The sequence below is a fragment of the Pseudophryne corroboree genome, chromosome 11 (genome assembly GCF_028390025.1).
Source record: "Pseudophryne corroboree isolate aPseCor3 chromosome 11, aPseCor3.hap2, whole genome shotgun sequence".
Taxonomy (NCBI): Eukaryota; Metazoa; Chordata; class Amphibia; order Anura; family Myobatrachidae; genus Pseudophryne; species Pseudophryne corroboree.
Window position 1 is genome coordinate 125047428 of NC_086454.1, and position 27614 is coordinate 125075041.

Consider the following 27614-nt stretch of genomic DNA (forward strand, 5'->3'; position numbering starts at 1 on the left):
TTATGTTTGGGGAGAAAAAACTACCCGTAGTTTTTCCCCCATCTGAAGAATTAAATGAAGTGTGTGAAGAAGCGTGGGCTTTCCCCGATAAAAGATTGGTAATCCCTAAAAAATTACTAATGGCGTTCCCTTTCCCTCCAGAGGATAGGGCACGTCGGGAAACACCTCCTAGGGTGGATAAAGCACTCACACGTTTGTCTAAAAAGGTGGCACTTCCGTCTCCGGATACAGCCGCCCTAAAGGAGCCTGCGGATAGAAAACAGGAGGCGATCCTGAAGTCTGTATATACACACTCAGGCATTATACTTAGACCAGCTATTGCGTCAGCATGGATGTGCAGTGCTGCCGCTGCATGGTCAGATTCCCTGTCAGAAAATATTGACACCCTAGACAGGGACACTATTCTCCTAACCATAGAGCATATAAAAGACTCAGTCTTATACATGAGAGATGCACAGAGGGAGATCTGCCGGCTGGCATCTAAAATAAGTGCATTGTCCATTTCTGCTAGGAGAGGCTTATGGACTCGGCAGTGGACAGGGGATGCAGATTCCAAAAGGCACGTGGAAGTTTTGCCTTACAAGGGTGAGGAGTTATTCGGGGATGGTCTCTCGGACCTAGTTTCCACAGCGACAGCTGGGAAGTCAGCATTTTTACCCCAGGTTCCCTCACAGCCTAAAAAAGCGCCGTTTTATCAAGTACAGTCCTTTCGGACCCAGAGAAACAGGCGAGGAAAAGGCGGGTCCTTTCTGTCCAGAGGCAGAGGTAGGGGAAAAAGGCTGCAACAAACAGCAGATTCCCAGGAGCAAAAGTCCTCCCCCGCTTCTTCCAAGTCCGCCGCATGACGGTGGGGCTCCACAGGCGGAGCCAGGTACGGTGGGGGGCCGCCTCAAAATTTTCAGCGATCAGTTGGCTCGCTCACAGGTGGATCCCTGGATCTTGCAAGTAGTATCTCAGGGGTACAGACTGGAATTCGAGGCGTCTCCCCCCCGCCGTTTCCTCAAATCTGCCTTGCCAACAACTCCCTCAGGCAGGGAGGCTGTGCTAGAGGCAATTCACAAGCTGTATTCCCAGCAGGTGATAGTCAAGGTGCCCCTACTTCAACAAGGACGGGGTTACTATTCCACACGGTTTGTGGTACCGAAACCGGACGGTTCGGTGAGACCCATTTTAAATTTGAAATCCTTGAACACATACATAAAAAAGTTCAAGTTCAAGATGGAATCGCTCAGGGCGGTTATTGCAAGCCTGGACGAGGGGGATTACATGATATCCCTGGACATCAAGGATGCTTACCTGCATGTCCCCATTTATCATCCTCACCAGGAGTACCTCAGATTTGCGGTACAAAATTGCCATTACCAATTCCAGACGCTGCCGTTTGGACTGTCCACGGCACCGAGGGTGTTTACCAAGGTAATGGCGGAAATGATGATACTCCTTCGAAAAAAGGGAGTTTTAATTATCCCGTACTTGGACGATCTCCTAATAAAGGCGAGATCCAGGGAGCAGTTGTTGGTAGGAGTAGCACTATCTCAGGAGGTGCTACACCAGCACGGTTGGATTCTGAATATTCCAAAGTCACAGCTGGTTCCGACGACACGTCTACTGTTCCTGGGAATGATTTTGGACACAGTCCAGAAAAAAGTGTTTCTCCCGGAGGAGAAAGCCAAGGAGCTGTCATCTCTAGTCAGAGACCTCCTGAAACCAAAACAGGTGTCGGTGCATCACTGCACGCGAGTCCTGGGAAAGATGGTGGCTTCTTACGAAGCAATTCCTTTCGGCAGGTTCCATGCCAGAATCTTTCAGTGGGACCTGTTGGACCAATGGTCCGGATCGCATCTTCAGATGCATTGGCTAATAACCCTGTCTCCAAGAACCAGGGTGTCTCTGCTGTGGTGGCTGCAGAGTGCTCATCTCCTAGAGGGCCGCAGATTCGGCATACAGGACTGGGTCCTGGTGACCACGGATGCCAGCCTTCGAGGCTGGGGGGCAGTCACACAGGGAAGAAACTTCCAAGGACTATGGTCGAGTCAGGAGACTTCCTTACACATAAATATTCTAAAACTAAGGGCCATTTACAATGCCCTAAGTCAGGCAAAACCCCTGCTTCTACACCAGCCGGTACTGATCCAGTCAGACAACATCACGGCGGTCGCCCATGTAAACCGACAGGGCGGCACAAGAAGCAGGACGGCAATGGCAGAAGCCACAAGGATTCTCCGATGGGCGGAAAATCACGTGCTAGCACTGTCAGCAGTGTTCATTCCGGGAGTGGACAACTGGGAAGCAGACTTCCTCAGCAGGCACGACCTCCACCCGGGAGAGTGGGGACTTCATCCAGAAGTCTTCACACTGATTGTAATTCGTTGGGAACGGCCACAGGTGGACATGATGGCGTCCCGCCTAAACAAAAAAACTGAGAGAGATATTGCGCCAGGTCAAGGGACCCTCAGGCGATAGCGGTGGATGCTCTAGTGACACCGTGGGTGTACCAGTCAGTTTATGTGTTCCCTCCTCTGCCTCTCATACCAAAGGTACTGAGAATAATAAGAAAACGAGGAGTAAGGACAATACTCGTGGTTCCGGATTGGCCAAGAAGAGCTTGGTACCCGGAACTTCAAGAGATGATCTCAGAGGACCCATGGCCTCTGCCGCTCAGACAGGACCTGCTGCAGCAGGGGCCCTGTCTGTTCCAAGACTTACCGCGGCTGCGTTTGACGGCATGGCGGTTGAACGCCGGATCCTAAAGGAAAAGGGCATTCCGGAGGATGTCATTCCTACGCTGATTAAAGCCAGGAAAGATGTAACGGTAAAACATTATCACCGCATATGGCGGAAATATGTTGCTTGGTGTGAGGCCAATAAGGCCCCAACAGAGGAATTTCAGCTGGGTCGATTTCTGCACTTCCTACAGGCAGGAGTGACTATGGGCCTAAAATTAGGCTCCATTAAGGTACAGATATCGGCTCTGTCGATTTTCTTCCAAAAAGAATTAGCTTCACTACCTGAAGTTCAGACATTTGTAAAAGGAGTGCTGCATATTCAGCCCCCCCTTTGTGCCTCCAGTGGCACCCTGGGATCTCAACGTGGTGTTGAATTTCCTAAAATCACATTGGTTTGAGCCACTAAAGACCGTGGATCTAAAATATCTCACGTGGAAAGTGGTCATGTTATTGGCCTTGGCTTCGGCCAGGCGTGTATCAGAATTGGCGGCTTTGTCATTTAAAAGTCCTTATCTGATTTTCCATATGGATAGGGCAGAATTGAGGACTCGTCCCCAGTTTCTCCCTAAGGTGGTATCTGCTTTTCACTTGAACCAACCTATTGTAGTGCCTGCGGCTACTAGCGACTTGGAGGATTCCAAGTTACTGGACGTAGTCAGGGCCTTGAAAATTTATGTTTCCAGGACGGCTGGAGTCAGGAAAACTGACTCGCTATTTATCCTGTATGCACCCAACAAACTGGGTGCTCCTGCTTCTAAGCAGACTATGGCTCGCTGGATTTGTAGCACAATTCAGCTGGCGCATTTTGCGGCTGGACTGCCGCATCCTAAATCAGTAAAAGCCCATTCTACAAGGAAGGTGGGCTCTTCTTGGGCGGCTGCCCGAGGGGTCTCGGCTTTACAACTTTGCCGAGCTGCTACTTGGTCAGGGGCAAACACGTTTGCAAAATTCTACAAATTTGATACCCTGGCTGAGGAGGACCTTGAGTTCTCTGATTCGGTGCTGCAGAGTCATCCGCACTCTCCCGCCCGTTTGGGAGCTTTGGTATAATCCCCATGGTCCTTACAGAGTTCCCAGCATCCACTAGGACGTCAGAGAAAATAAGAATTTACTCACCGGTAATTCTATTTCTCGTAGTCCGTAGTGGATGCTGGGCGCCCGTCCCAAGTGCGGATTGTCTGCAATACTTGTACATAGTTGTTGTTCACAAAAGGGTTATTGTTATGAGCCATCTGTTGAGAGGCTCAGTTAAATTTCATACTGTTAACTGGATATGGTATCACGAGTTATATGGTGTGATTGGTGTGGCTGGTATGAGTCTTACCCGGGATTCAAAATCCTTCCTTATTGTGTCAGCTCTTCCGGGCACAGTATCCTAACTGAGGCTTGGAGGAGGGTCATAGTGGGAGGAGCCAGTGCACACCAGGTAGTCTAAAAGCTTTCTTTTAGTTGTGCCCAGACTCCTGCGGAGCCGCTATTCCCCATGGTCCTTACGGAGTTCCCAGCATCCACTACGGACTACGAGAAATAGAATTACCGGTGAGTAAATTCTTATTTTTTCTTTTTTACCTTCAATCTTTATTTCACAATATGTATGTATATATATATATATATATGTCTTTCCTGTGAGTGTGTCCTATATCTCTTTTCGTCCTATAACCAGTGGCGCCCAGAGAGGGGGGAGAGGGTACAAATTTCCAGGGCCCAGGTCTGATGGAGGGGCCCAGTGGGAGTGGTTTCTTTAAAGCTATTTACAGCATTTTTGTAATGGACTTTTCAATGATCCAAATATCTAAAGATACTGTACAGGAGAGGTGTATCTGCAATTGGGTCACCACACAGTTGCCCTATACTGTGGATAAGAGGCTTATGCTCAAGAAGGGGTGTAGTATGGCTGACTGGCGGTCAGGAAACCGCCGGTCAGCTTGCCGACGCCGGGATCCCGGCTGCATACTGACGCCGGGATCCCGGCGGGGAGGGGCGAGTGCAGCAAGCCCCTTGCGGGCTCGCAGCGCTCGCCACGCTGCGGGCTCGGTCACGGTCGCCACGGGTTCTATTCCCACTCTATGGGTGTCGTGGACACCCACAAGTGGAAATAGTCCCTGTTGGTCGGCATGCCGACCATCGGGATGGTGGAGGAGGTCATGTGACTGTCGGTCTCCCGACCGTTGGTCACATGAATACCACCCCTCAAGAAGAATGTTATAGAAGAAAGGAAAGGAAGATAATTGTGATAGTAGGGAAAATGATGAGTTTGTGGTAAAGAATCACATCAGATAGTCACAAGAGGGGAGGAGAGGACAGTCGTGTCTGACCACATTAGTTTCTTGATCCTAATGTTTTACAATCCTCCTGAGGTACCGTCAATTCTAGTCATGGAACCAGTTAATTGTGCAAGTCTGAAGTCTGCCTGGCTAACTTGCTAGGGGATTTTGTTTGCCCATTTCTGTCTTCTTGGTAGGCACATGAGCTTCAGAGGATTTGCAGTGTACAGGTCTTAGGGCAAATGCAGCATTAAGGTGGTGACTTAGGGCTCTATTTACTAAGCTTTGGATGGAGATAAAGTGGACGGAGATAAACTACCACCTAATTGGCTCCTAACTGCCATGTCACAGGCTGGGTTTGAAAAATGACAGTTAGTAGCCGATTGGCTGGTACTTTATTTCCATCCACTTTATCTCTCTCCGAGGCTTAGTAAATAGGCCCCTAAGGGCGGTATTCATTTAGCTGCAGTAATTTGCCACGGCTAATTGACTCGCCCAGGACTATCCTATAAGCCCCCACCGATGGCACTTATCGGGGGTTTTGTTTCACCTGCCTCAGGCAGGCAAAACCAAGGGGTCTATTTGCTAAGCAAAGATAAAGTAGAAGAAAGATAAAGTGGATGGAGAGAAAGTACCAACCAATCATCTCCTGTCATTTTTCAAACACAGTCTCTAACATGGCAGTTAGGAGCCGATTGGCTGGTACTTTATCTACGTCCACTTTATCTCTCTCCAAGGCTTAGTAGATAGACCCTTTCATCCCCGATGAGGGAGGTATCCTATTACCCACGGTAATTTACAGCACAGAAAAAATGGTCTTTTATCTTGATTTTTGTCTATGGTCATTATCAGGCTATCCAATTATAGCCCGTTTTTTCCGTGCAGTAAATTACGGTATAATAGGTTACCCTCCTTATTGTTTATCAAAATTGTGTCATGATGGATCAGTAAGCTAGTAGATCTCCATGGTCAGCAGAGTATTTTACCTTATGTACCAATTCATAGATGCCATAAGGCGAATTTAGGGGTCACGCTGCCCCTAGGCACAACATAATTGGACACCCCCCTTCACATCACTGCCTCCTTCATGTCAGGGCCCCCGAGTACCAAACAGATCCAACTTCAACCCTCTCCACCACCATAATTTACTAACCATTGCGCCCCCTCCCCCTGCCAGTTACAAAATAAAGAGAAGTTGTTATGTCAAAGCAAAAAAAAAAGAATCACCTGGCCTCATCTAGCCATAGGCCTAGCAGGTCTCTTATGCAGGTGAGCATGCTGTGCTGCCCCCCAGCAAATGTCACCCCTAGGCACGTGCCTCATGTGCCTAGTGGGAAATACACCACTGGGATAGCCTTTTAGATGGAAAGACCACCAAAGATGAAAAATGTACCATCTGCCCCACATTGCTTTCAGTGCAAATGGTGTTTATGTTTATAAAAGCTGGTGATGTGAAAGTACGATCTAGGTCATACTTGCTTGGAAAGCCCTTCACACTCCTCAGTTACCCATATATTGGCAATATAACATGGCAAAGAGCAGAAAAGGAGATCTGTGCCTACAAAGTCATCTAAGTACTACTCACATTGTTGAATATGAATAGTCCAAACATTGATGAGTTTTTCTTCATGTACATAATTAAGAGGATGGACTGGGATAAAGGCTTTCTTAGCAATGTAGTGTTCAGTTCAGGGTAGGTCTTAAATGAGCCTTCAGAGAGAAAGACATTGGATTAGCCAGGGAGGGAATTCATGTTATATATACACAGTACAAGGAAAAGGTGAGCATATTGGTGATAGACTGTTTCCCATTCTGCAATACTGTAATAATAAGCTTGAATGTGTTGAATGTAGCTAAAAGAAGATTATAGAAAGTAACTGTTGGAACCATCTATAGTGAAGGAAACCACGACATTCCATCTAAAGAATGAAGATGAATAGAATTGTTTTATTTGTACCCAGGTTATTCTGTGACACCAGTCAGCTCTATAGCTGACATGTACAGTAAAGGTGTGGATCATAGGGTCGACCAGAGTGCCCGACTCTCCCATTACGACCGCGTTACTGCGCCGGGTGCCTCCACAAATAATAGTCACATAAAGTCCAAAGGTGCGGCACTCCTAGCGGCTTGAATAAAGGACAACAGCAGGGCATGCGTGTAGACAACGTTTCAATGCCTTTATTGCGGCAAATATATATATATTATTGAACCCATTATAATAATTTTTTTACCAAGTTGGTGGCACAGTGGAAATTAGTGGGGCAGTGGGTGATAAAAATCTTAATTGGTTCCCCCTTCTGCAGCCCTGCCCACACACCCGGAAATGCCTCCCCAATATTAAAATATGTAAATAAGGTGCCAATTCCTAAGATATCTTTCGTGTTTCAAATTGTTTGAAAAATTGCTTAGTGTGTACACTCAATTTCATTTGTCAGGGTTCTGGGAAGTTCAAGGGAAATTGCTCATTTTCCACATTGTTCATCTTTTACATTGGTCATGTCTTCTAGTGTATAGGGCCCTTTAGTCAGCATCTGTGCCCTGAAATGTTTCTTTTGTACCTTATTGATGTCTGTGACTGCTTAAATCTGCTGTACTAGTGTGCGATTAAACCTCCAAGGCCACATTTTCAGTGAATCAGTATCATGCTGTGGAGAAAGGCATACTGTAGCTTGCCTTTCTTCACAGCACGATGCACTAAAGAATACTTTTTACCAAGACCGCTGAGTGCCGCCTGGTTTCTTTCACAAGGCGAGAGGACACACGAGTTCCATCCTAGGAAACTATTGCACTTCTATAAGGAGGGCACCGCAGTATTTATTTATAACAGCGAGTGCCCACTCCGTACCAGTACTAGATAGATAGATAGATAGATAGATAGATAGATAGATAGATAGATAGATAGATAGATAGATAGAATGCCAAATATAGTGTGCATTATGTAAATGTATTTTAAAAAGTGATGGTAACTTATAATTACATTTTCATACTGAGTTTTGCGATCAGATTTAAGTAAGTGCATTGTTCTGTAGCACCACCTAGTGGTAAATTTACTAAGATGGGAGTTCCATTTAAGATGGGATGTTGCCCATAGCAACCAATCAGAGTCTACTTCTCATTTATCTAGCATCTTCTAGAAGATAATACCTGAACTCTGATTGGTTGCCATGGGTAACATCCCATCTGAAATAGAACTCCCATCTTAGTAAATTTACCCCCTAGAGTGCAAATTGTATATTGCTCTGCTAAGTAAACTATCAAGGAGATTCCTTTATAAACAAGTTATAAAAGAACACAAGACAAGCAGGGGTGTATCTACCTATTGGCCAGGAGGGCACTCGCCAGGGGCGCCAGGCAAGGAGGGGGCGCCGCCTGGCTGTGCCACCCGCGGCCAAAGGATAGAAAAGCCGTACTGTCAGACTGTACTTGGTGAGAGTCTGTTACTGCTGGAGCGGCGCTGGTGTCCGGCAGCACCGCACTTGTAATCAGACTCAAAATAAACTACAGCTCCCAGCAGCCCTTGTTGCTAGGAGCTCCTTGCAGCAAGGGCTGCTGGGAACTGTAGTTTATTGTGAGTCTGCTTACAAATACGGTGCTGCCGGACACTAGTCTGATCACTAGTGCAGTGCGGTGCTGCCGGACACTAGTCTGATCACTAGTGCAGTGCGGTGCTGCCGGACACTAGTCTGATCACTAGTGCAGTGCGGTGCTGACGGACACCGGGGCTGCGGCGGCAGTAACAGACTCTCACCAGGTACACAGCAATTGTTATACAGCACAGTGCTATAGATCTATTCGTTGTTGAAGATAATAAAAAAGTGTCAGTGTTTGGGAGAAGGGACTGTAGTACCTGGAAAACTACACGATTTTTATGCATGTTAGATGTAAGTAAGTAGTAAGTAAGCGAAAACTTTAACTTGTTGAGTGTAATAAAGAAAATACATATCTTACCTATTTCCAGGCCAGGATCAAGGAAACGTATATCAGTTAATTGTATAATTGATCATTTCATCTTGGAAGTGATGGCACCCTGATGTTTCTTCTAACAGGAAACACTTCCACCATCCAACTAATGGTGTTTGGTTAATGGCTGGGTCCATTTGAGGCTCATCTCACAGCATCTCATTAGCATTTCATTCAGGATGCAGTTAAGATGCCGGCATTTGGCATCCCGGCGATCGGAAAGCTGACGCCAGCATCCCGACACTGCTCGGAATGCTGGTGCTGGCATCTCAACATATATAGCGATGCAGAATGGCAAAATCCGGATTGAGTTGGTGCCAAAGTCTGTACTGGCAAGCCACGTGGGAGGGTTAGGGTTAGGCTGTGAGGGTGGGAGGGCTAGGGTTAGGCTGCAGGGAGGGAGATTAGGAAGGGTGGGTTAGGGTTAGGCACCACTGAAGAAGCTTTTGGGGGAGGGGGGCAGGTTAAGATAAGGATGTGGGAAAGGTGGGTTAGGGGGGAGGGATGGTGTAACGTGAATACGAGACACTACTGTGCGGAGTAATGTGAATGAGGGACACTACTGTGTGGCAAATTTTAATTGGAAGTACTATTGTGTCCACACCCTTCCCCCACAAGACCATGCCCCATTTCCAATTCTCACACCTTATTCCAAATGTGTGTAGGGGGGGCGCCAGCCCCTTACTTTGCCAGGGGCGCTCGGACCCCTAGATACACCCCTGAAGACAAGTTTATCATATTTTCAAAATACTTACTGCAGCTATTTTTTAATCCAATGTTTCATATTTAGTTGTTTGACCTCATTTTGTTTCCCATTTTTAGATCCAGTTTATCTGCAAAAAGCATAAGAAACAGCAGTAAAATGCCCAGAAGAGAGAGGTGAGGGATTTTTTTAACTTGGGTTATATCTTATGTGTTCATTGGTAATAAAAGAATGAGTAAAAATGTTTTAAAAATTATTATATAATTTTATATCTGATCAATGCTGTTTTGGGGGTTAGAATGGGTAGTGTCCTGCAATTGACCAGTCATTTGCAATCAACACATTGTACACCCCTGCTATAGGAAAAAGGATTATTACTACGAAAGTAAACATGTTCATTAGTCTGATGCTGCTGGCCACGGGGAATATTGCACACCCAACCCTTCTTTAGCAGCGATTATTCAAGATCATAACATCCACTGGAATATGCAGAATTGTAAATCCACCATCTGTTAAAGAGAGCTACCACATTAGGCATAGTCGCTAAGCTAAGTGGCAGCCAAAATATTAAATAGAATGTGATATCTGGCAAATTTCGTAGCTTTTCAGTGTATTTAATAAAAAGTTACCACCATCTGTATTTCTTAGCTAGAGTAGGTACGGAAAAATCGGTATCTGGATTATAGTTCAACATATGGTCAATAGGTCAGCACCATATTGTCAACAGGTAAAAGGTAGGCTTGCATTAAGGTCAACTGGTACAAAAGATTGATATGCTGATACTTTTTGGGAGTTTTTACATGTTTTTCCAACTTTAGCGTGATTTAATATCCATGAGGACTACGATTAGGAATAGTAACATGTGGCAAGTGCACCGGTAGCAGAGTGTTGTCCAAAGCGCTGCTGGTAAATGTTTCTACTAATTCTTCTTACATATGATGAAACATAGAAAAATGACATACAAAAAACTAAAATAACTTGTATCGACCATCGTCATGTTGACCTATTGTACCTGTCTGTCTTACCGGTTGTCTACTTTTTACCTGTTGACCTTTTGTCCCTGTTGACCTTTTTGACTCGGTTGACCATATGGAGACGACCTAATGACTGTCTACATAGACACTGTAGATCTTCTATACATGGGCGTCACTACGCTTGATGACAACCTGGAGCGGGTGAAAGACTCCACGGCTCTAAAACAGGGGACGTAGCTTTGTGGAAAGGGGCGTGGCATCACGGCATGACCTCTGTTTTCGTCAGTCGGGGGTTCCGGAGACGTTGAGCTGCCCCCAGAGACTGTCTATCTGCAGTGCGGCTCCTACACTGTGACCCGGCTCCTGTCACTGAAGAGGAGCTGGCATTTTGGTGACACCTCTTGGCAGGTGACACCCGGCAGAATGCCCACACCCACTGCATCCCCATGGTGACACCACTGCTTCTATACCACATCAATGCCCAAGCACTCCAATAAAACAGTGCTCCTATTTGTTACATTTTCATGGAAAAATATGCAATACATTTTAAATAAATGATTTGGTAGGAGAATCGTGTGATGAGCTTTCAAAATACATAAATAAATAAAATCCTCAAAACGTTAAAGGAATAAGATAATGTCTTCCATAATAATAACAGTTGTACCTAGTAGGCCACATCAGAAGTACAGCTCTGCCACACTCCTGGAAAAATAGATCAGCCTCCCAGTGAAGTGGGTGGTCCAGGGGCTTGATGATGTGATTTACAATGAATGAGGTGATCGTGTTCATGCACCCTGCTGATCTATGGCACATATTCCCACCACACTACCCACCAAGACATCACCTTTGAGATCTCCTAGATGGGACAATAAAAACGTTGCAATCCTTGTGATCGCATGCTGGGAGCCGCCCATCGCAGGGCAAGGCCGCCCAGCATGCTGACCCCCGCTCCCCATCTTGACCAAGCAGAAATTACGATCGAACCGCAATTTCTGCTTGATCGCAACAAACGAGGTAGCCGCCTCCTGGCGCAGCTTGGCTGCGCTCGCAGGAAGCCTGCCGCTATTTTTCCCATTGCGGCGTCTGCGTGTGACGTCATGTAGCCGTCCCAACATGCCCCCGTTTGTGCCACCATGCCCCTAGTTTTGAAGCCACGCCCCTGCAATGCTCCATCTCCGACGAGGATTACGGTAATCTAGTAATCTTTGCGGTTGGATCGCCAATAGCGATCCAACCTAATCAGGCCGTACGCCCGTATGGAAAAACATGTTTGCAACCTTCCATATTATGATAATTTGAAAAATCATGTTGCGGTCATTTGCAACGATTGCCCTAAGAAACAAATGTGCTTTTTAGGGCATTTCATGCCAACTAACAAGAAATTAGCTGTTATCTGTCTGGTACCTGTGTCACAGCAGCGGCAAATTTCTGGTTGTCACGGTTTAGTGCAGATTAAGCAAAGTTGGTGATTAGCCCTATGTATCTGTCTCACACTTCACACTTTGACTTGATAATTAGCTTTTTTTTTCATCTCAGAACCCAAAACAAAGAGCGTTTTGCCTGTTGGCTCATCCGACAAATTGACAGCAAAGAATATAATGGCGTTCGCTGGTTAGATAAAAGTCGTACAGAATTCCGCCTGCCCTGGAAGCACCTAAACATACAGAAAAAGGATGAAATGGATTATAAAATTTTTAAGGCAAGTGGCAAATTTAGGTTGGTTCTAGCATCAGCCCTTTATTATTAAATACAGTAGTAACAAAGGTATAGCACATGGGTGCTGATGCAGAGTGTAACCAATGTACTCCATAGTAAACTGCTCAGTATGCTTTATTATGGTGACAGTGTTGTCCTTGGGGCTGATTGATAGTTGTACGCTAATAGTACAACCACTGTGTAAGCAGTGGCTGTGATAAAATGTGCAAAAGCCACAGGACACTTCTTAAGTAAAAAGATGCCCACTGCCGGCTTCTCTGATTCACTGAACCGTCTAAAGATGCAGCACCAGATCAACTGTACAGTATGAACATCGGACATGTGGAATACTGTATACTGTGTTACTGCAAATATGCTGTCTCTTCGATGCATCTTCTGCATTTATCAAAGCATATCAATTGCTGCATTTAAGCTCTTGCTCCATATTGCTAAACTGCTGTTTATTTGATTATTATCTTCTCCATTAAATGCTACTTCCTAAGAAATAGCAACATGAAAAATGACAGCCTACACAGCATAGTGAATGAGATAAAGGGCAGTCAGAAAGTTTAGCAATTGGTTTCTAAAATGCCATAGAAAACACAGCATGTGGTTACTATGGGTTACAGCAGTTATGTTCTACTGTACATTCTCTTCTCCGCAGTGTCTGTTGCATATTGAAACCTTTTTCCTCTCTCTTTTTTTTTCTCTTTTAGGCTTGGGCCATTCAGAGCGGAAAGTATAATGCACAATGTGAGGATCCCCCTACTTGGAAGACAAACTTCCGATGTGCCCTAAATGGTGTTGGATACAAGGATGGGAAAATGTTCACAGAATTAACAGACTACTCAAGTGACCAAAATGATCCACACAAGATATACAAGTTCAATGGAGACCACAATGATCTCCGAGCATCAAGTCCAACAGCTGCTGCCAACACTGTATACCTGACTACTCCCGCAGGTATGGGCCTACTCTTTAAACCTGTTGATTGTACTTATTTAGAAGTAGCCCCCCCCGGGACTCCCATTGACTGGTTTCACAGGAGTTTGGGCGCAAATCAAAGGACAATTGACAGGCTGATCAGTGTGTGCCATGCTGCGGCGGCTGCTGATTCCCGGGGAAGAAGCCAGGACATATGTTACATGCAACTTCACATCTATGGTCATATGTCCTGGCCAGCTTCCCCCTGCAGCTTTGGACGGCGCTGCAGCCCAGGAGCAGCAGCTGCCACTGGTCTTTATTCTTTTTGTTTCTAGTTTAGTTTGCTATTACGTAATACTGGTGATGATTTTCTTATCAGAGTTGGTTGCTCCTGAGAATGAAAAACATTTTTGCAATTATTTACTTCTCTGACTTGATGTACTTATTTATATAGTTATATGCTTTATTTTCGTAATCATTTTATTTTTTATTTACTATGTAATTTCATTTCATATGTTTTTTAATATGTCTAATTTGTGATGATCTGTAACCTGATCATGGTTAAATATCTGATGGTTTTAAGTGTTGTTGGCTTGATACTAAGGACCTCATTATGCCAACATGCAAATATAAGATTATGAAATATTTAAATGACTTAAAGGATGCAAGACAATGTTACTGGTACAGGGCAGAACGCTTCTTCTGTTAATACTACTGCCTGATACAACACCAGTGGCGCACATAGGGGGGTTTCTGAGTACCCAGAAACCCCCCTGAAGGACCGTTTTTTTTTTTTTTGCTCACGATCATAAACCCACCCTGTCACTGCATGAGGTCACAATTTGCGGGTCTGTGGTGAGGAGGCGGAGCCAATTTGACACAATTCTATGAGAATGACATCATTTTGGTCTTACCTTGTCCTTGAAAATGCATGAATCACAGCATTATGCCGCGGGGCCTATTGATGCAAGGTACCCTTTTTCTATGTACTATGTGTGTGTGTGCTGTACACTGTATGTATATATGATATACAAACATGCAAGTTACCCCCCCCCATGAATCCTGCGTTTGCCCCTGAACGCATTTTGGTTTTCCAGATTTTAGGGAAATGACTCAGATTGAACAATCCGAGAGGAACATATGGAATTAGGCTGATTCATAGACATAAATAAATATTAGATATGAGCGGGTTCGTTTTTACTCGGATTTACTCGGATCTCAGAACGGCATCTTATTGGCTCACGGATGTCACGTGTTTTGGATAGCCAAGAAGAAAAATACGGATAAAAATTAACTGGCATTAATTCTGGCGTTAAATCCCAACCCGCTCATCTCTAATAAAAATAATGTTATATTTAATTCCACGTGCATACAAAATATTGAACCACAGTCTCTCACATGATAACAAATTGTTTTCCGTGGGGTCTGTATCTTACAGTGTAAATAACGTCCCCCTTGTATGTAAAGTAAAATATCTATTATGGGTGTGATTACCTTCAGCCGAGTCTCACAGTGGTCAGTGCTACGTGCCATTTAGCATTGGTCCTGAGTATTACCACCTACTAACGAGTCAGTAAATTACACATTTTACAAATGTTTTTCTCATCTAATAGAGCAGAATCTTTGGAATGAGATAGAAGAAGATGAAGACTACACACTGCGCATCAGCCCTGATTGTTCAGGTGTCTCCCCGTTTGTCCACAGTCAGGAATCAGTGAGTTCTATCCAACTCTTATTTGTGACGAGGGTTACTAGTAATACATTGGTTTATGTGGTCTTTTACTGTGTCCAACTTCTGTGTACATAGAGCACATAAAATAAATGAAAGGACATGTAAAGCACTGATTCTAACACCATACCGGTGTTAAAGTGTCAGGAAATTTTGTATCACTAAGAAGCCATTCAACGCAAGTAAATCATTAATGCATTTAAAGCCCCTTTCACATCTCTAATGCCGGATTCCACCCGGGATATTGGAAACAGGTCCTTCCTGGGTGGAATCCGGCCTTGAAGCCTCAGCGCTGGCTTCCCGACCCGGCAATATGCCGGGTCGGTTGCCATAGTGGCGGGGAGCGGAGCTGGCAGCGGAGGCGGTGCTGGGAGATGAGGTCATCTCCGTGCCGCCTCTCCCTATGTAGTAAACCAAACCCGTTTACACTGCCAATGGCCCAGTATTCAACCCGGGAGTAACCCATCTTATAACCCGGGTTGAATTACCAGGTCAGGCAACCTGGAATTCTCTAAGGCCCCTTTCACATCGCACACTGACCCGTGTCAACCTGGCAATATGCCGGGTCGGTACCGGGTTATTTTTGCAATGTGAAAGGGGTATTGGTGTGTACAATCTAACATGTAGGCATTGTTTGTGAGGATGTATAATTACCTTTTCATCTAAACCTCTGCGCGATATATGTGTCCATTGACATCTAGCCTCTCTGCACAATAAACAGCCCTCCTAGTCACGCCATGTCGTGGCATGACTTGGTAGTGCTGAGTGTCTTTACATGCAACTTTTTCAATTAAATGGATCTTATTTGCAAAACGATCCGAATATAATGCACAAGAAACGTGTGCTGATTAAAATGATATGTGGCATGCCTATATTCTGCGTGCAACGGTGGTTTATCTGCATACGAAATGGTACATTACAGTGTTTTTCTAGAAAACACTGTAACCTACCATTTCGTATGCAGATGCACAGAGAATTTAGGCATGCTACATATCATTTTAATCAGCAGAGTCTGCTTGTGCGTCCTATTCACATAGTCATGTGAATAAGACGCATTTTCAGCAAAAAAGACACCCGACGCTAATGGAGTTGCACGGGACCTGTCAGCTCACTCACGCCAGGCATCTCCCGCTACAGTACGTGGCGTATAGAGGCAAGATGTATGATGACACATCTGTATATCCCATTCATACTTTATCCAGGCCTCTCCTACAGCTTGGTTTCTGTGCTACAGTGACATATATTCTCTGTCCTTCACTAGAGCTAAACTAGTGATTTTTAATTGTGTTATTGTGTTGGATTTCTAGCCACAGACAAATAATATGACCTGTATCTAACAAATTCCTGTAGTATCAATTGCACCATAAACTCTTGGGGATAGATTTACTAACCAGCATGTTTTCAAAGCAGCCAATCATCAGCTGTTTTGACCAATTGATTTGAAACGGCAATAGAAATAAATGCTAAGCCAGTCTGATTTAGTATTTCTATTTCTTGCTGTTTTAAATCTATCAGTGGAAGATGCAGATTATCGTAAATCTACCTCTTGACATGTGTAGCTCATCATACATCCCTTAATAGTCTGTGTTTTTGTGTGTTCCGCAAGCAAACTTTTGAATTTACTTTTGTCTGATCATTTTCACTGATGATAACACTGTGGGTTAGATGTCATCTCTGACTAGATTCTACTCATAGTTATTCTTTAATTAAAAAAAGCTCTTTCGTTCTAGGAGGTAGTTGCAGAGCTAATGAAAAACATTCTACTAGATTCATCTGAGAGTGGTAAGTTGGGCATCACATTTCGTAACAATATTTCATGTGGAGGAACATAACTGGAAGGGGGCAAAGATTAAAGGTTATGACCTTCTCACACAGTCAACATGAGCTGCTTTGTATGTAAATAATACTGTTGCTAGACTTTGTTCATTCTGGTTGATCTGTCAGCAATGCCGTGTTCTGTGTAATTAAATGGTCCAGAAAATAAATGCAAAAATGCCATTACATATACGTAGAGAAGGCAAGCCTTTTGATATCTGTCCTACCATACTGGAAAAATCCATCTTTGCTCTTTTACTCAAGTAGTTTCATATCTTCACAGGTATACAGCAAGTCTTACAGCTCTCTCAGGATGAATACGCTCAGGATGCCCCTTTTGTGGCTCAGGTCTTTAGACAGTCCATAAACGAACAATGCCCAAACTCTGGATTGGAGAAACCATGTGCCATTAATGGCCATGACCATGGCGTTCATGAGGAAACTGCCATCCGTATTCCAGTGTTACAGGAGCAACGTGAGTAAATGCAGAGAGGGTCAATGAGGGTGAGAGGTGGGGAGGGGTGGATTCGGCTTTCTAAGGTCTTGCTAGGTACTAATGAGTAGTAGAATTTTATATCATTTGAAAAAGAGACAAAAAGGGATTGATGCCGAGTTTGAATACAATTATAGACTGAATAGCTAATCAGAAAATATATACTTGAGCGGGTTCAGTATGATTTACCGATGGTTGGGATGCCGGCCATCAATATACCGACAAGAGCATCCCGGCCGCTGGTATGCCGGCCGCTGTGCTTGCCACACTGCGGGCTTGGTGGCTTGCTGCACTCGCCACAGGTTCTATTCCCACTCTGTGGGTGTCGTGGACACCCACGAGTGGGAATAGCCCCTGTGAACCAGGATTCCGGCTGTCAGTATTGGTAGCATTTGGGATTCCGACGTCAGTATCCTGACTGGTGGGATCCGGACTGCCGGCAAATTAACTGCACCCCACATGAGCAATGCAAGAAAAGCACCTGTCATCGTCAGCAGTGAATATAAATTCAGCCAATCAGAAGCGGTTACCTAGTGCCTGCTCCCCTCGTCATCATGAACATGTATTTGTAATTCCCAAAGGCAGCTGCGATTGACGTAGCTACTGACAGGTGTTTATTTGTCTGCGTATATGTGTCTGCTTGCAATTAGAAATTAAATGTAAACTATAAACATATACCAATAATGCAACCGTTTTACAGGTTCACAATATCATGGGTGTAACGGTTATCACAATGAGTACCTGCAGAATGCTTCAGGTGTTGAAAGGGTCTCTCAACAATTGAGTGCGCTGTCACAAGTGGAGTCAGCGCTACCAGTTCTTCTTAATGGCTTTGGGGCACCAGTGCAGAATTCCCAAGCATGCCAAATGAACGGATTCTATCCACAAAGTGAGTACCAGCAAAAACATTAATAATGCATACCTGCTGCCCTGACTCTTGTTGACTGCATGATAATAGACCTTTTTAGGCTTGTCTCACTCATTGTACACCTGCAACAGATTTTTCTAAAGTAGTTAATTGATTTAAAAAATGCATTTAGTTTAGTAAGAAATAATGCAGGCATACCACACTGGGAAAAGAGTCAGGTTGGTGGCGAGTGTAAGTGATCAGGGCTTTACACTTTAAGAACTCCATATGTTAATTGGGAAAAGCAACAACTGAAATATTTAAAGACATACTAAAAATGGGATGTAGTTGATTTGCCGGCGGACGGAATCCCGACGCCGGAATCCCGACCGCTGACAATGTTGACAGACAGCATGCCAACTAACACAGACTATTCCCCGCAAGGATCCCTGGTCGGTATGCTGACCTCCACCGGCATTACAGCCCCAACCCCTAAAAATATATCTATAGGTGTGTGTGATTGTTGCCTTTGTTCAGTCAGTTGATGAATGTGTGACTCTTGAGTGTACTGAACACATTACTGAAGGAAAGCCATTAAAAGCAGTAATCCCTACAGGAAGGAAGGTTGCAAGGGGGTCAGGGTTCCCTGCACATCAGCACTAATAGGTGAAGTCTAACCTGGATCTAGTAGCAGTTTACATGTTAGTGATTACTGTAAATCTTTTCCCTGTTTTGGAGCGTGGGTGTACTATTCTGGAGCTGTGAATTACATAAACTGGGCCGGATCATTGAAGATTGCATGTTATTACCAATTTTTCCCAAATGATTCCATTACCATACTCTGGTCTGCAGCAAAAGTAAAAGGCCTAGGGACTGACGCGGAGTATGGCGGAAATCAGACATATGTGCTCCTGCACTGCGTGCTCAGAATAATATGCTAACATTCGGCTGCATACAGAGTTATGCATATTTTGCACTGTGCCTGCCTCATGTGTGTGTACATGGGGGGTAATTCTGAGTTAATCGTAGTAGCAAGTTTGTTAGCAATTGGGCAAAACCATGTGCACTGCAGGGGGGGGGGGGGGGGGCAGATATAACATTTGCAGAGACAGTTAGATTTGGGTGGGTTATTTTGTTTCTGTGCAGGGTAAATACTGGCTGCTTTATTTTTACACTGCAATTTAGATTTCAGTTTGAACACACCTTATCCAAATCTAACTCTCTCTGTACATGTTATATCTGCCCAACTGCTAACAAAATTGCTGCTGCAATCAACTCAGAATTAGGCCCTTGGTTTGCTAGTAGTCTTTTTCAATGTGCACTGGCACCAATCCTATACTTTTTGCTAAGGATATAGGCATATCTATGCTTTATGAAAATAATGGCTGCGCTATTGGGGGAATCAGTGATGGCTAAAAGAAGTGAGCAGCTAATGACATCTAAGGTTCCTCCAATCTCTACGTGCAATAAGGTAGAAAGAAAGGGTTTGATTCCAGTGCAAAACCTCTAATAGTATTCAAAAAAGTACAATTTCATAAAGTTTCATGACATATGTCAAACCATTTAATAACAATAGATACAATATAAACAGGTATATTCAAAATATAGAAATTACATGGCACCTGATACCAGTATACGGACAAACACACAGTTATAATGAAAAAATATATATAAAAAATCAAATTAAAAATAACTATGAGAAATCTTAAAAGTACTTGCAGAAAAAAATATCTTCTAATAAGACAGTCCATAAGGGTAAGTAATTGAAATGACATTTCAAAGTGCCAAATTACGTCCCAAAAAGAGGATCCATAGTGCAATGCCAATACTTATAATAAATAGTAAAATGTGATGGAGGTTAACTGCAACTTGGTATGGAACTCACCCTAATATTGGGTATAAAAGGGGGGTCTACAGAAAAACTTGCTCCCGGACTCCCACGTTACTCTCTCTCCAACGCGTTTCACCTTATATGGCTTCTTCAGGATATCTGGAGTTAAGTTGTTCCCTCCTAGGTCACCTTTATATACCTGCTAGTAAAATAACAATTGATCTCTATAATCCGATTCTACTCGGCAGAAGTGGACCCGACCGGAAGATATGTATGCGGATATACCCAGGATTATGGTGAGTTTCATATTCGATTGCAGTTAACCTCCATCACATTTGACTATTAACTAGCGGTATTGGCACTAGGGGCAGATTTATGTGTTAGGTAGCTCCCAGGCATAACAATAACCCTCCCCCTTCCCTGCCCAATTTTATTATTGATCCAAGTGCCATAATTTGGGACATTGAAATGTAATTTGCATTACTTACCCTTATGGACTGACTTATTAGAAGAGATTTTTTTCTGCTAGTGCCTATAAAAATGTCTCTATACACACATACTTTTTTTTTTCTTTATAACTGTTGTGTTTGTATACTGGCATTAGGTATCATATAATTTCTATATTTTGAATACACAGTACCTGTTTATATTGTATTTATTAATATTAAACTGTTTGACATATGTCATAAAACTATATGAAATTGTACTTTTTTGAATACTATTAGACGTCTCCACAGTTGTAAGACATGATTAAAATACGGGTCGTTCTGCTCGTTCTTGCATTCCTTATTCCCAGAGCATGCACAGCATGAAAACGCACACGATATAGGGCCTAATTCAGAGTTGATCGCAGCAGCAAATTTGTTAGCAGTTGGGCAAAACCATGTGCACTGCAGGGGGGGCAGATATAACATGTGCAGAGAGAGTTAGATTTGGGTGGGGTGTGTTCAAACTGAAATCTAAATTGCAGTGCAAAAATAAAGCAGCCAGTATTTACCCTGCACAGAAACAATATAACCCACCCAAATCTAACTCTCTCTGCACATGTTATATCTGCCCCACCTGCAGTACACATGGTTTTGCCCAACTGCTAACAAATTTACTGCTGCGATCAACTCTGAATTACCCCGATACCCCACAAATCTGCAAACCTTCAACTCTGCATCTAACACTACTGTAAAATTCACTATTTTACTCTCCACTCTACTCCAAAGGGATGCAGTCAATATACCGGCTGTTGGTTCATTCAGCAGGCCGACGCCAGACTCCCGACAGCTGGTGAAATACAGACGCCCGGAATCCCGACAAACGCTCTGTATTCTCACTCAGTGGGTCCACGCCAATAACCGAGTGGGAATAGAACCTGTGGCGAGCGAAGCAAGCCACTGGGCCCGATGCCTGGTGAGCGCAGCGAGTCCCCCTCACTGCCGGGATTTCAGGCAGATGGGATCTCGCTTTCGGTATAGTGACAGCTTGCATCCCGGCTGCTGGAATATTATATGTATTCAGCTGCAAGAAGTTTAGTGTATTGTCAGTTAAGCAGCAGCTGGCAGATTGTGCAGCTTGTGATAGTAAGTAAGAGATTAATAATACTTTAGGGGTTTTTGTTTTTTTGAATGACATCTCAAAATGCTGCTGTGTACAATTATATAAATAGTGTGCATTATTTATTTGATCAAATAACAGGTTCGCAGGACGCCATGTATAATAGCCTTCAGAATGGGTGTCCACAGGATGTTGCAGGTGTGGACCATTCTCCCGTGTATTCCTACCACACACCCATTCAAGAATGTGTAAGATCATCACAAGTGTGTCACATTCCACCTGTCATTAATGGACATGGCCTTCCCCCTACACAAGAAGCCCATGTTAACTTGTTTCATCAACAGAGTGAGTAGACTTCTTCCAAATATTCAACTGCTCCTTTGCCTTCTCCTTTCTTTTCTTAATTTCAAGAGTACACCATAAGGACAGATGTAGTTTCGTGCAAGATACGATTGGCAACTCGCTTTGTGCGTGTCACAGGCAGTTACAGGGGGCTGAATCTGCTCACAGCCTAAGGAGGAATCAGCCTCCCATGACATAACATGCCTGCCCCATAATGTCTTCAAAAGATGAGATAATTACAGTGGACTGAAAGCTATGCTTTGCACATTTGTATACCAAAGCCTGGTAGATATAGAAACTTAGGTAAGAATTACAGACCTATATCAGTTTTGAAAATTGATTATAATGTATTCTCCGGATAGCGCCCTGATGCCAAATTTGATCTTGAATGAGCAGACTGGATTTACTCTCCCCAGATAATATCAGGTCTGCTCTCCACCTTATGCACACTCACACCTAAAGGTGCTTTGTTCTTTGCCTTGGGCATTGAAAAGGACCTGAGATGAGATTGCTTTGGTCCTTAACTCTTGTGTTTGGTATCACATAAGTTGTGATTTCCCACCATTTTCCAACAGCAACCAATAAGGTGTGCTGACAGTGTCAGGAACCATATAACTGTCCCCAGCTATGTAAGCAGTGGTGCCAACAGGTGGGGTGGAGTGGGTACTATTTACCCAGACCTGGACTTGTTGAAGGGGCCCTGTCCAGCCACTGAGGACATTTGTACTCCTCAGCAATGTTGCAGTATGCAGTGCCATGAACATGGTGAGATGCTGCCAGCTGAGGGAAATACAAATTATTCTCCTTTGCATTGCAGCCCAGTCTCTCCCCCAGAAACCTGTTTGGCTGGATTCATGTAACAGATTTAGGGGGTCATTCCGAGCTGATCGCACGCTGCCATTTTTCGCAGAGCAGCAATCAGATCACTACTGTGCATGCGTATGCAACGCAATGCGCAGGCGAACCGTACGGGTACAAAGCGGATCGTTGCTGGGCGATGGATTTAACAAAGAATCCATTCGCACAGCCGATCACAAGAAGATTGACAGGAAGAAGGCATTTATGGGTGTCAACTGACCGTTTTCAGGGAGTGGTTGGAAAAATGCAGGTGTGTCCAAGCGTTTGCAGGGCGGGTGTCTGACGTCAATTCTGGGACTGGACAGGCAGAAGTGATCGCAGCGGCTGAGTAAGTTCAGACCTACTCAGAAACTGCACAATCTGTTTTTGTACTGCTCGGCTGCACAGGCGTTCGCACACTTGCAAAGGTAAAATACACTCCCCAGTGGGCGGCGACTATGCGTTTGCACGGCTACAAAAAGTAGCTAGAGAGTGATCAACTCGGAATGACCCCCTTAGACGCAGCACAGCAGATCATCCCACATGGACCCCAGAGAGAGAGAGGATGCGCCAGGGATCCACCACTCCACAGCTAGTCTTCTCTACCTTTTGCGCTCGCAGCATCCTCCTCCCTGTGTAATTTAATCTATGGATTTTGCCCATGCCCCCCCCCTCCGTACCTGGGCCTGTCCCTGCTCTTAACGACCCTGTATATAAGGCATTACTCTGAGATTTATGCTGACATGGATCTAATAGTGCCTACTAATGACATTATTACTGGTTCCAGTGCAAACTGGATCTGTTCCAGTGCAAACTGGAACAGTAAAAAAAAAAAAAATTAATGATCTAACTTGTGCTTTAGATTGTCCATCAGAGGATGATTCATTTCTCTCCAATAGGAGTTATTCATATATAAAAAGGAGAAACATATAAAACATAATAGTGTAATACTGTCAGAGACTTATTACAGGCTCCACATGTGAGCGATGGATGAAATGGGGATTCAGACAGTCCCATCCAAAAGATAGAGGTTCTCAAGTTCTGTTCTAGACACCAGGGGGTATATTTACAAAGATTCGTGTTTTGGCCGTTTTGAAGGGTGTTTGAACTCAAATGGTATCGGGTGCATTTTACTGCAACTTTTTGAATCCTAATACGATCATTCACTAAGCTGCCGAGTTTTGCACAATCGTTTTTTCCGATGTCGATGTGATTCGTAATATCAGGCAGTATTTTACGGGAGTGATGAGTAAAACACTGCCTGACAAAACACAAGGAATCCCGGCCGGATCTGTGAGATCCGTGCAGGGCTTCATTGTGTACCTTAAAAAGTTGATTAAAGTCTTAAAAAATCTGAAAAAAATTGCGTGGGGTCCCCCCTCCTAAGCACAACCAGCCTCGGGCTCTTTGAGCCGGTCCTGGTTGAAAAAATATGGGGGGGAAAATGACAGGGGTTCCCCCATATTTAATCAACCAGCACCGGTCTCTGCGCCTGGTCCTGGTTCCAAAAATACGGGGGACAAAAAGCGTAGGGGTCCCCCGTATTTTTGAAAGCAGCACCAGGCTCCACTAGCCAGGTACATAATGCCACAGCTGGGGGACACTTTTATACTGGTCCCTGCGGCCCTGGCATTACATACCCAACTAGTCACCCCTGGCCGGGGTACCCTGGAGGAGTGGGAACCCCTTAAATCAAGGGGTCCCCCCCCTCCAGCCACCCAAGGGCCAGGGGTGAAGCCCGAGGCTGTCCCCCCCATCGAAGGGCGGCGGATGGGGGGCTGATAGCCTTGTGAAAAAATGTGAATATTGTTTTTAGTAGCAGTACTACAAGTCCCAGCAAGCCTCCCCCGCAAGCTGGTACTTGGAGAACCACAAGTACTAGCATGCGGTGGAAAACCAGGCCCGCTGGTACCTGTAGTACTACTACTAAAAAAATACCCCCAAAAAAACAGGACACACACACCGTGAAAGTATAAGTTTATTACATACATGCACACCTCCATACACACATACTTACCTATGTTCCCACGAGGCTCGGTCAGCGGTGAGGTTACTTTCGGTCAACCGCTGACCGCAAAGTTCCCACCATTGGCTACAATACAATACAATAGGCGCAACATTGTATCTGTGCCGTGTGCTGCCTGACAGACACTACAGGAGCACACAGCCAATCAGGAGAGTGCCACGACGTGGCGCTCCCTGATTGGCTGAAGGGACCCTCTTTGACAGGAGTCAGGGGGGGTCCTGTCAGTCGGGGAAAGGGGTCCCATGTGTAAACATGGGACCCCTTTCAGTGCGTGGTCGGGTTTCCGTTTTATTATTTTGCCAAGTACGTGGATTATTCAAAGGTCTGATTCTACACTGGATTATGTGAGTATAATTTTTTTCACAGGTACCCCAAGGATTCTACATGGAGAAGAGGACCGAGCCTCGTGGGAACATAGGTAAGTATGTGTGTATGGAGGTGTGCATGTATGTTATAAACTTATACTTTCACGGTGTGTGTGTCCTGTTTTTTTGGGGGTATTTTTTAGTAGTAGTACTACAGGTACCAGCGGGCCCGGTTTTCCACCGCATGCTGGTACTTGTGGTTCTCCAAGTACCAGCTTGCGGGGGAGGCTTGCTGGGACTTGTATTACCGGCGGTATGTCTTTGAACTTTGTTGTTCACAGACATATCGCGTCTGCCCCGCAGCACAGCCGACGGCCAATATATATACCGATGTATTGGCGCATCGCTGTGTGAGTACTGGTGACCAGCCGACTGCCCGTACACAAGCTGCGGCAGCCTGTGGTGATTGACAGCTGAACTGGGCGGGCGTGTGTACACGCCCGCCCAGTTCATGACGTCAGTCCCCTATGGATCGGGCAGTGTGTATGCACAGCACACTGCCAGATCCGTCCATCGATATATCTGCAAATCAATTGATCTGCAGATATATCTGTCAGTGTGTACCCACCATTACTGTGCCAGTATGTCTGTCACATGTCTCCTTTCAAATGTAAAATCCACTGCCATTTGCTAGGTTTCACAGTATCCAAAAAATTGCAAATATAATGTCAATTAAACTTTATAAGACGCTCGTTAGCTTAAGTGAGAATTCTGTAGTTACGTTTAGAGCAGTGTGCGACTTGTGGCAAATACCTCCTCTTGGCTAATCTATATGGTGTTATTCCTAGATTGCCCCTAACAAGGTGTCGTCTGGTTTTATTTTTGGGTCTAAGAAGTGGACAGCCATAGGTCCATGTCAAGACATTTGATAGTTTGCCATGTTTCCAGTTTGATGTTGCCTTCTTTTACCATATTTGGGGATGGGAATTTGTTAAAGAACATTATTTTGTAATGTCAGGGTTTTTTCTTGTTAAATTGGATAAATGAAGAGTTAAAAAAAGACATAATACAACTTTTCTATGTATTTTAGATATCATAATTTTTTTTATTGACTATTATATATGAGTACTTTGCTAATTGTATGACTATGTTTTCTCACAGGGACAATGCCACGCTTAACATCTTGGGAAGTTACTGTATTCTACCGAGGAATGGAAGTCCTGAAACAAAATGTGTCCAGAAAAGTTGTCATAACCCAAGACATCGGTGATCACCAGTTGCAATCCACAGACATTGTCAGATTGCCTACCACTGATTTGCTTGTAGATCAGCAACAGATTGAACTCACCAATACAATTCTACGTGCTGTTGGAGAAGGCCTTTGCCTTGAGGTCAGCCCTGAGGACTACAAGCTCTATGCAAAGAGGATGGGAAATACAAGGGTCTTCTGGGGCTTGTCAGAAAGTCTGGAGACAAGACAAACTGCTTCACAAGCAAAGCTGCTGTCCAGAGATGTTCAGACAGCGATATTTGATTTTAACCAGTTTTGGGAAGGTATGGTGAAAATAAGATCAGTCTGTTACTTTGTTTTACTGCTATGTTTATTGAAAGAAGCATCTATTCATAAATGTAAAAATGATAAAGTGATATTTTAAACTGACTTCTGACAGAAAGCTAATATTTCAAAATGGGCCTAATGTTGCTGTTTGTAACGACCGTTAAGAAACTGTGATAATGGAAGTATTTAGGCCCAGATTTATCAAACCCTGGGGAGTGATAAATTGCACGGTGATAAAGAACCAACCAACCAGCTACTAACTGCCATGGTACAGGCTGTGGGGCAGATGTATTAACCTGGAGAAGGCATAAGGAAGTGATAAACCAGTGATAAGTGCAAGGTGATAAACGCAGAATCCAACCAGCTCCAATGTGCAAATTGACAGTTAGGAGCTGATTGGCTGGTGCCTTTATCACCTTGCACATATCACTGGTTTATCACTTCCTTATGCCATCTCAAGGCTTAATACTTCTGCCCTTGTGTTGGAAAAATGACAGTTAGAAGCTGATTGGTTGGTGCTTTATCACCATGCAATTTATCACTCTCCAGAGCTTGATAAATCTGGGCTATTATTTGTTAACCAGTTTTTTTTTTTATCCTTTGGTAAATAATCAGATAATGATCTATTAATAACATTCACAATTATGCAAGAAATTATATGTAAAAATTTCAGGAGATTGCGAGAACGATAAAATTGGATCGCAGTGCGACAGAGTTTTATTTTAACATACACGGCAAACTTCCTGTCAGTAGCCTAATTGGAAGAGACTATAACCAGCCCCTTTTAGAAGAAAACAGCTAATATCTGAGGACAATAGCTTGCACTCATATATTTCAGACTCTGTCAAGATATGGGAAGTACTTCATACATCCTTGTTATTAACATTTAAGCCAATATGTGTTTTATATATATATATATATATATATATATATACAGGTTGAGTATCCCATATCCAAATATTCCGAAATACAGAATATTCCGAAATACGGACTTTTTTGAGTGAGAGTGAGTTAGTGAAACCTTTGTTTTTTGATGGCTC

The 27614-nt window shown here is 44.1% G+C and overlaps 1 protein-coding gene and 1 long non-coding RNA gene across 6 annotated transcripts in view; one reads left to right on the forward strand and one right to left on the reverse strand.

Annotated features, from left to right (window-relative positions):
- LOC134969087 (uncharacterized) overlaps positions 1 to 27614 on the reverse strand; it is a 101358-nt gene that overhangs the window by 33876 nt on the left and 39868 nt on the right. For 4 of the 5 annotated variants that reach the window (XR_010189403.1, XR_010189404.1, XR_010189402.1 and 1 more), the window contains 3 exons: positions 12032 to 12281; positions 9706 to 9783; positions 6576 to 6700 (listed from right to left, as the gene is read on the reverse strand). This is a non-coding gene — a long non-coding RNA (uncharacterized LOC134969087). The remainder of the gene's footprint in view (positions 1 to 6575; positions 6701 to 9705; positions 9784 to 12031; positions 12282 to 27614) is intronic. The other variant, XR_010189405.1, reaches the window with a different exon arrangement.
- The window catches only part of IRF7 (interferon regulatory factor 7), an 82279-nt gene that overhangs the window by 6317 nt on the left and 48348 nt on the right, over positions 1 to 27614 (forward strand). Inside the window, exons 2-10 of the mRNA XM_063944790.1 lie at positions 9773 to 9829; positions 12164 to 12326; positions 13039 to 13285; positions 14860 to 14960; positions 16706 to 16757; positions 17074 to 17265; positions 17984 to 18172; positions 21648 to 21851; positions 26178 to 26570. Coding sequence (XP_063800860.1) covers positions 9813 to 9829; positions 12164 to 12326; positions 13039 to 13285; positions 14860 to 14960; positions 16706 to 16757; positions 17074 to 17265; positions 17984 to 18172; positions 21648 to 21851; positions 26178 to 26570 — 1558 coding nt within the window. The 5' untranslated portion in view covers positions 9773 to 9812. The remainder of the gene's footprint in view (positions 1 to 9772; positions 9830 to 12163; positions 12327 to 13038; positions 13286 to 14859; positions 14961 to 16705; positions 16758 to 17073; positions 17266 to 17983; positions 18173 to 21647; positions 21852 to 26177; positions 26571 to 27614) is intronic.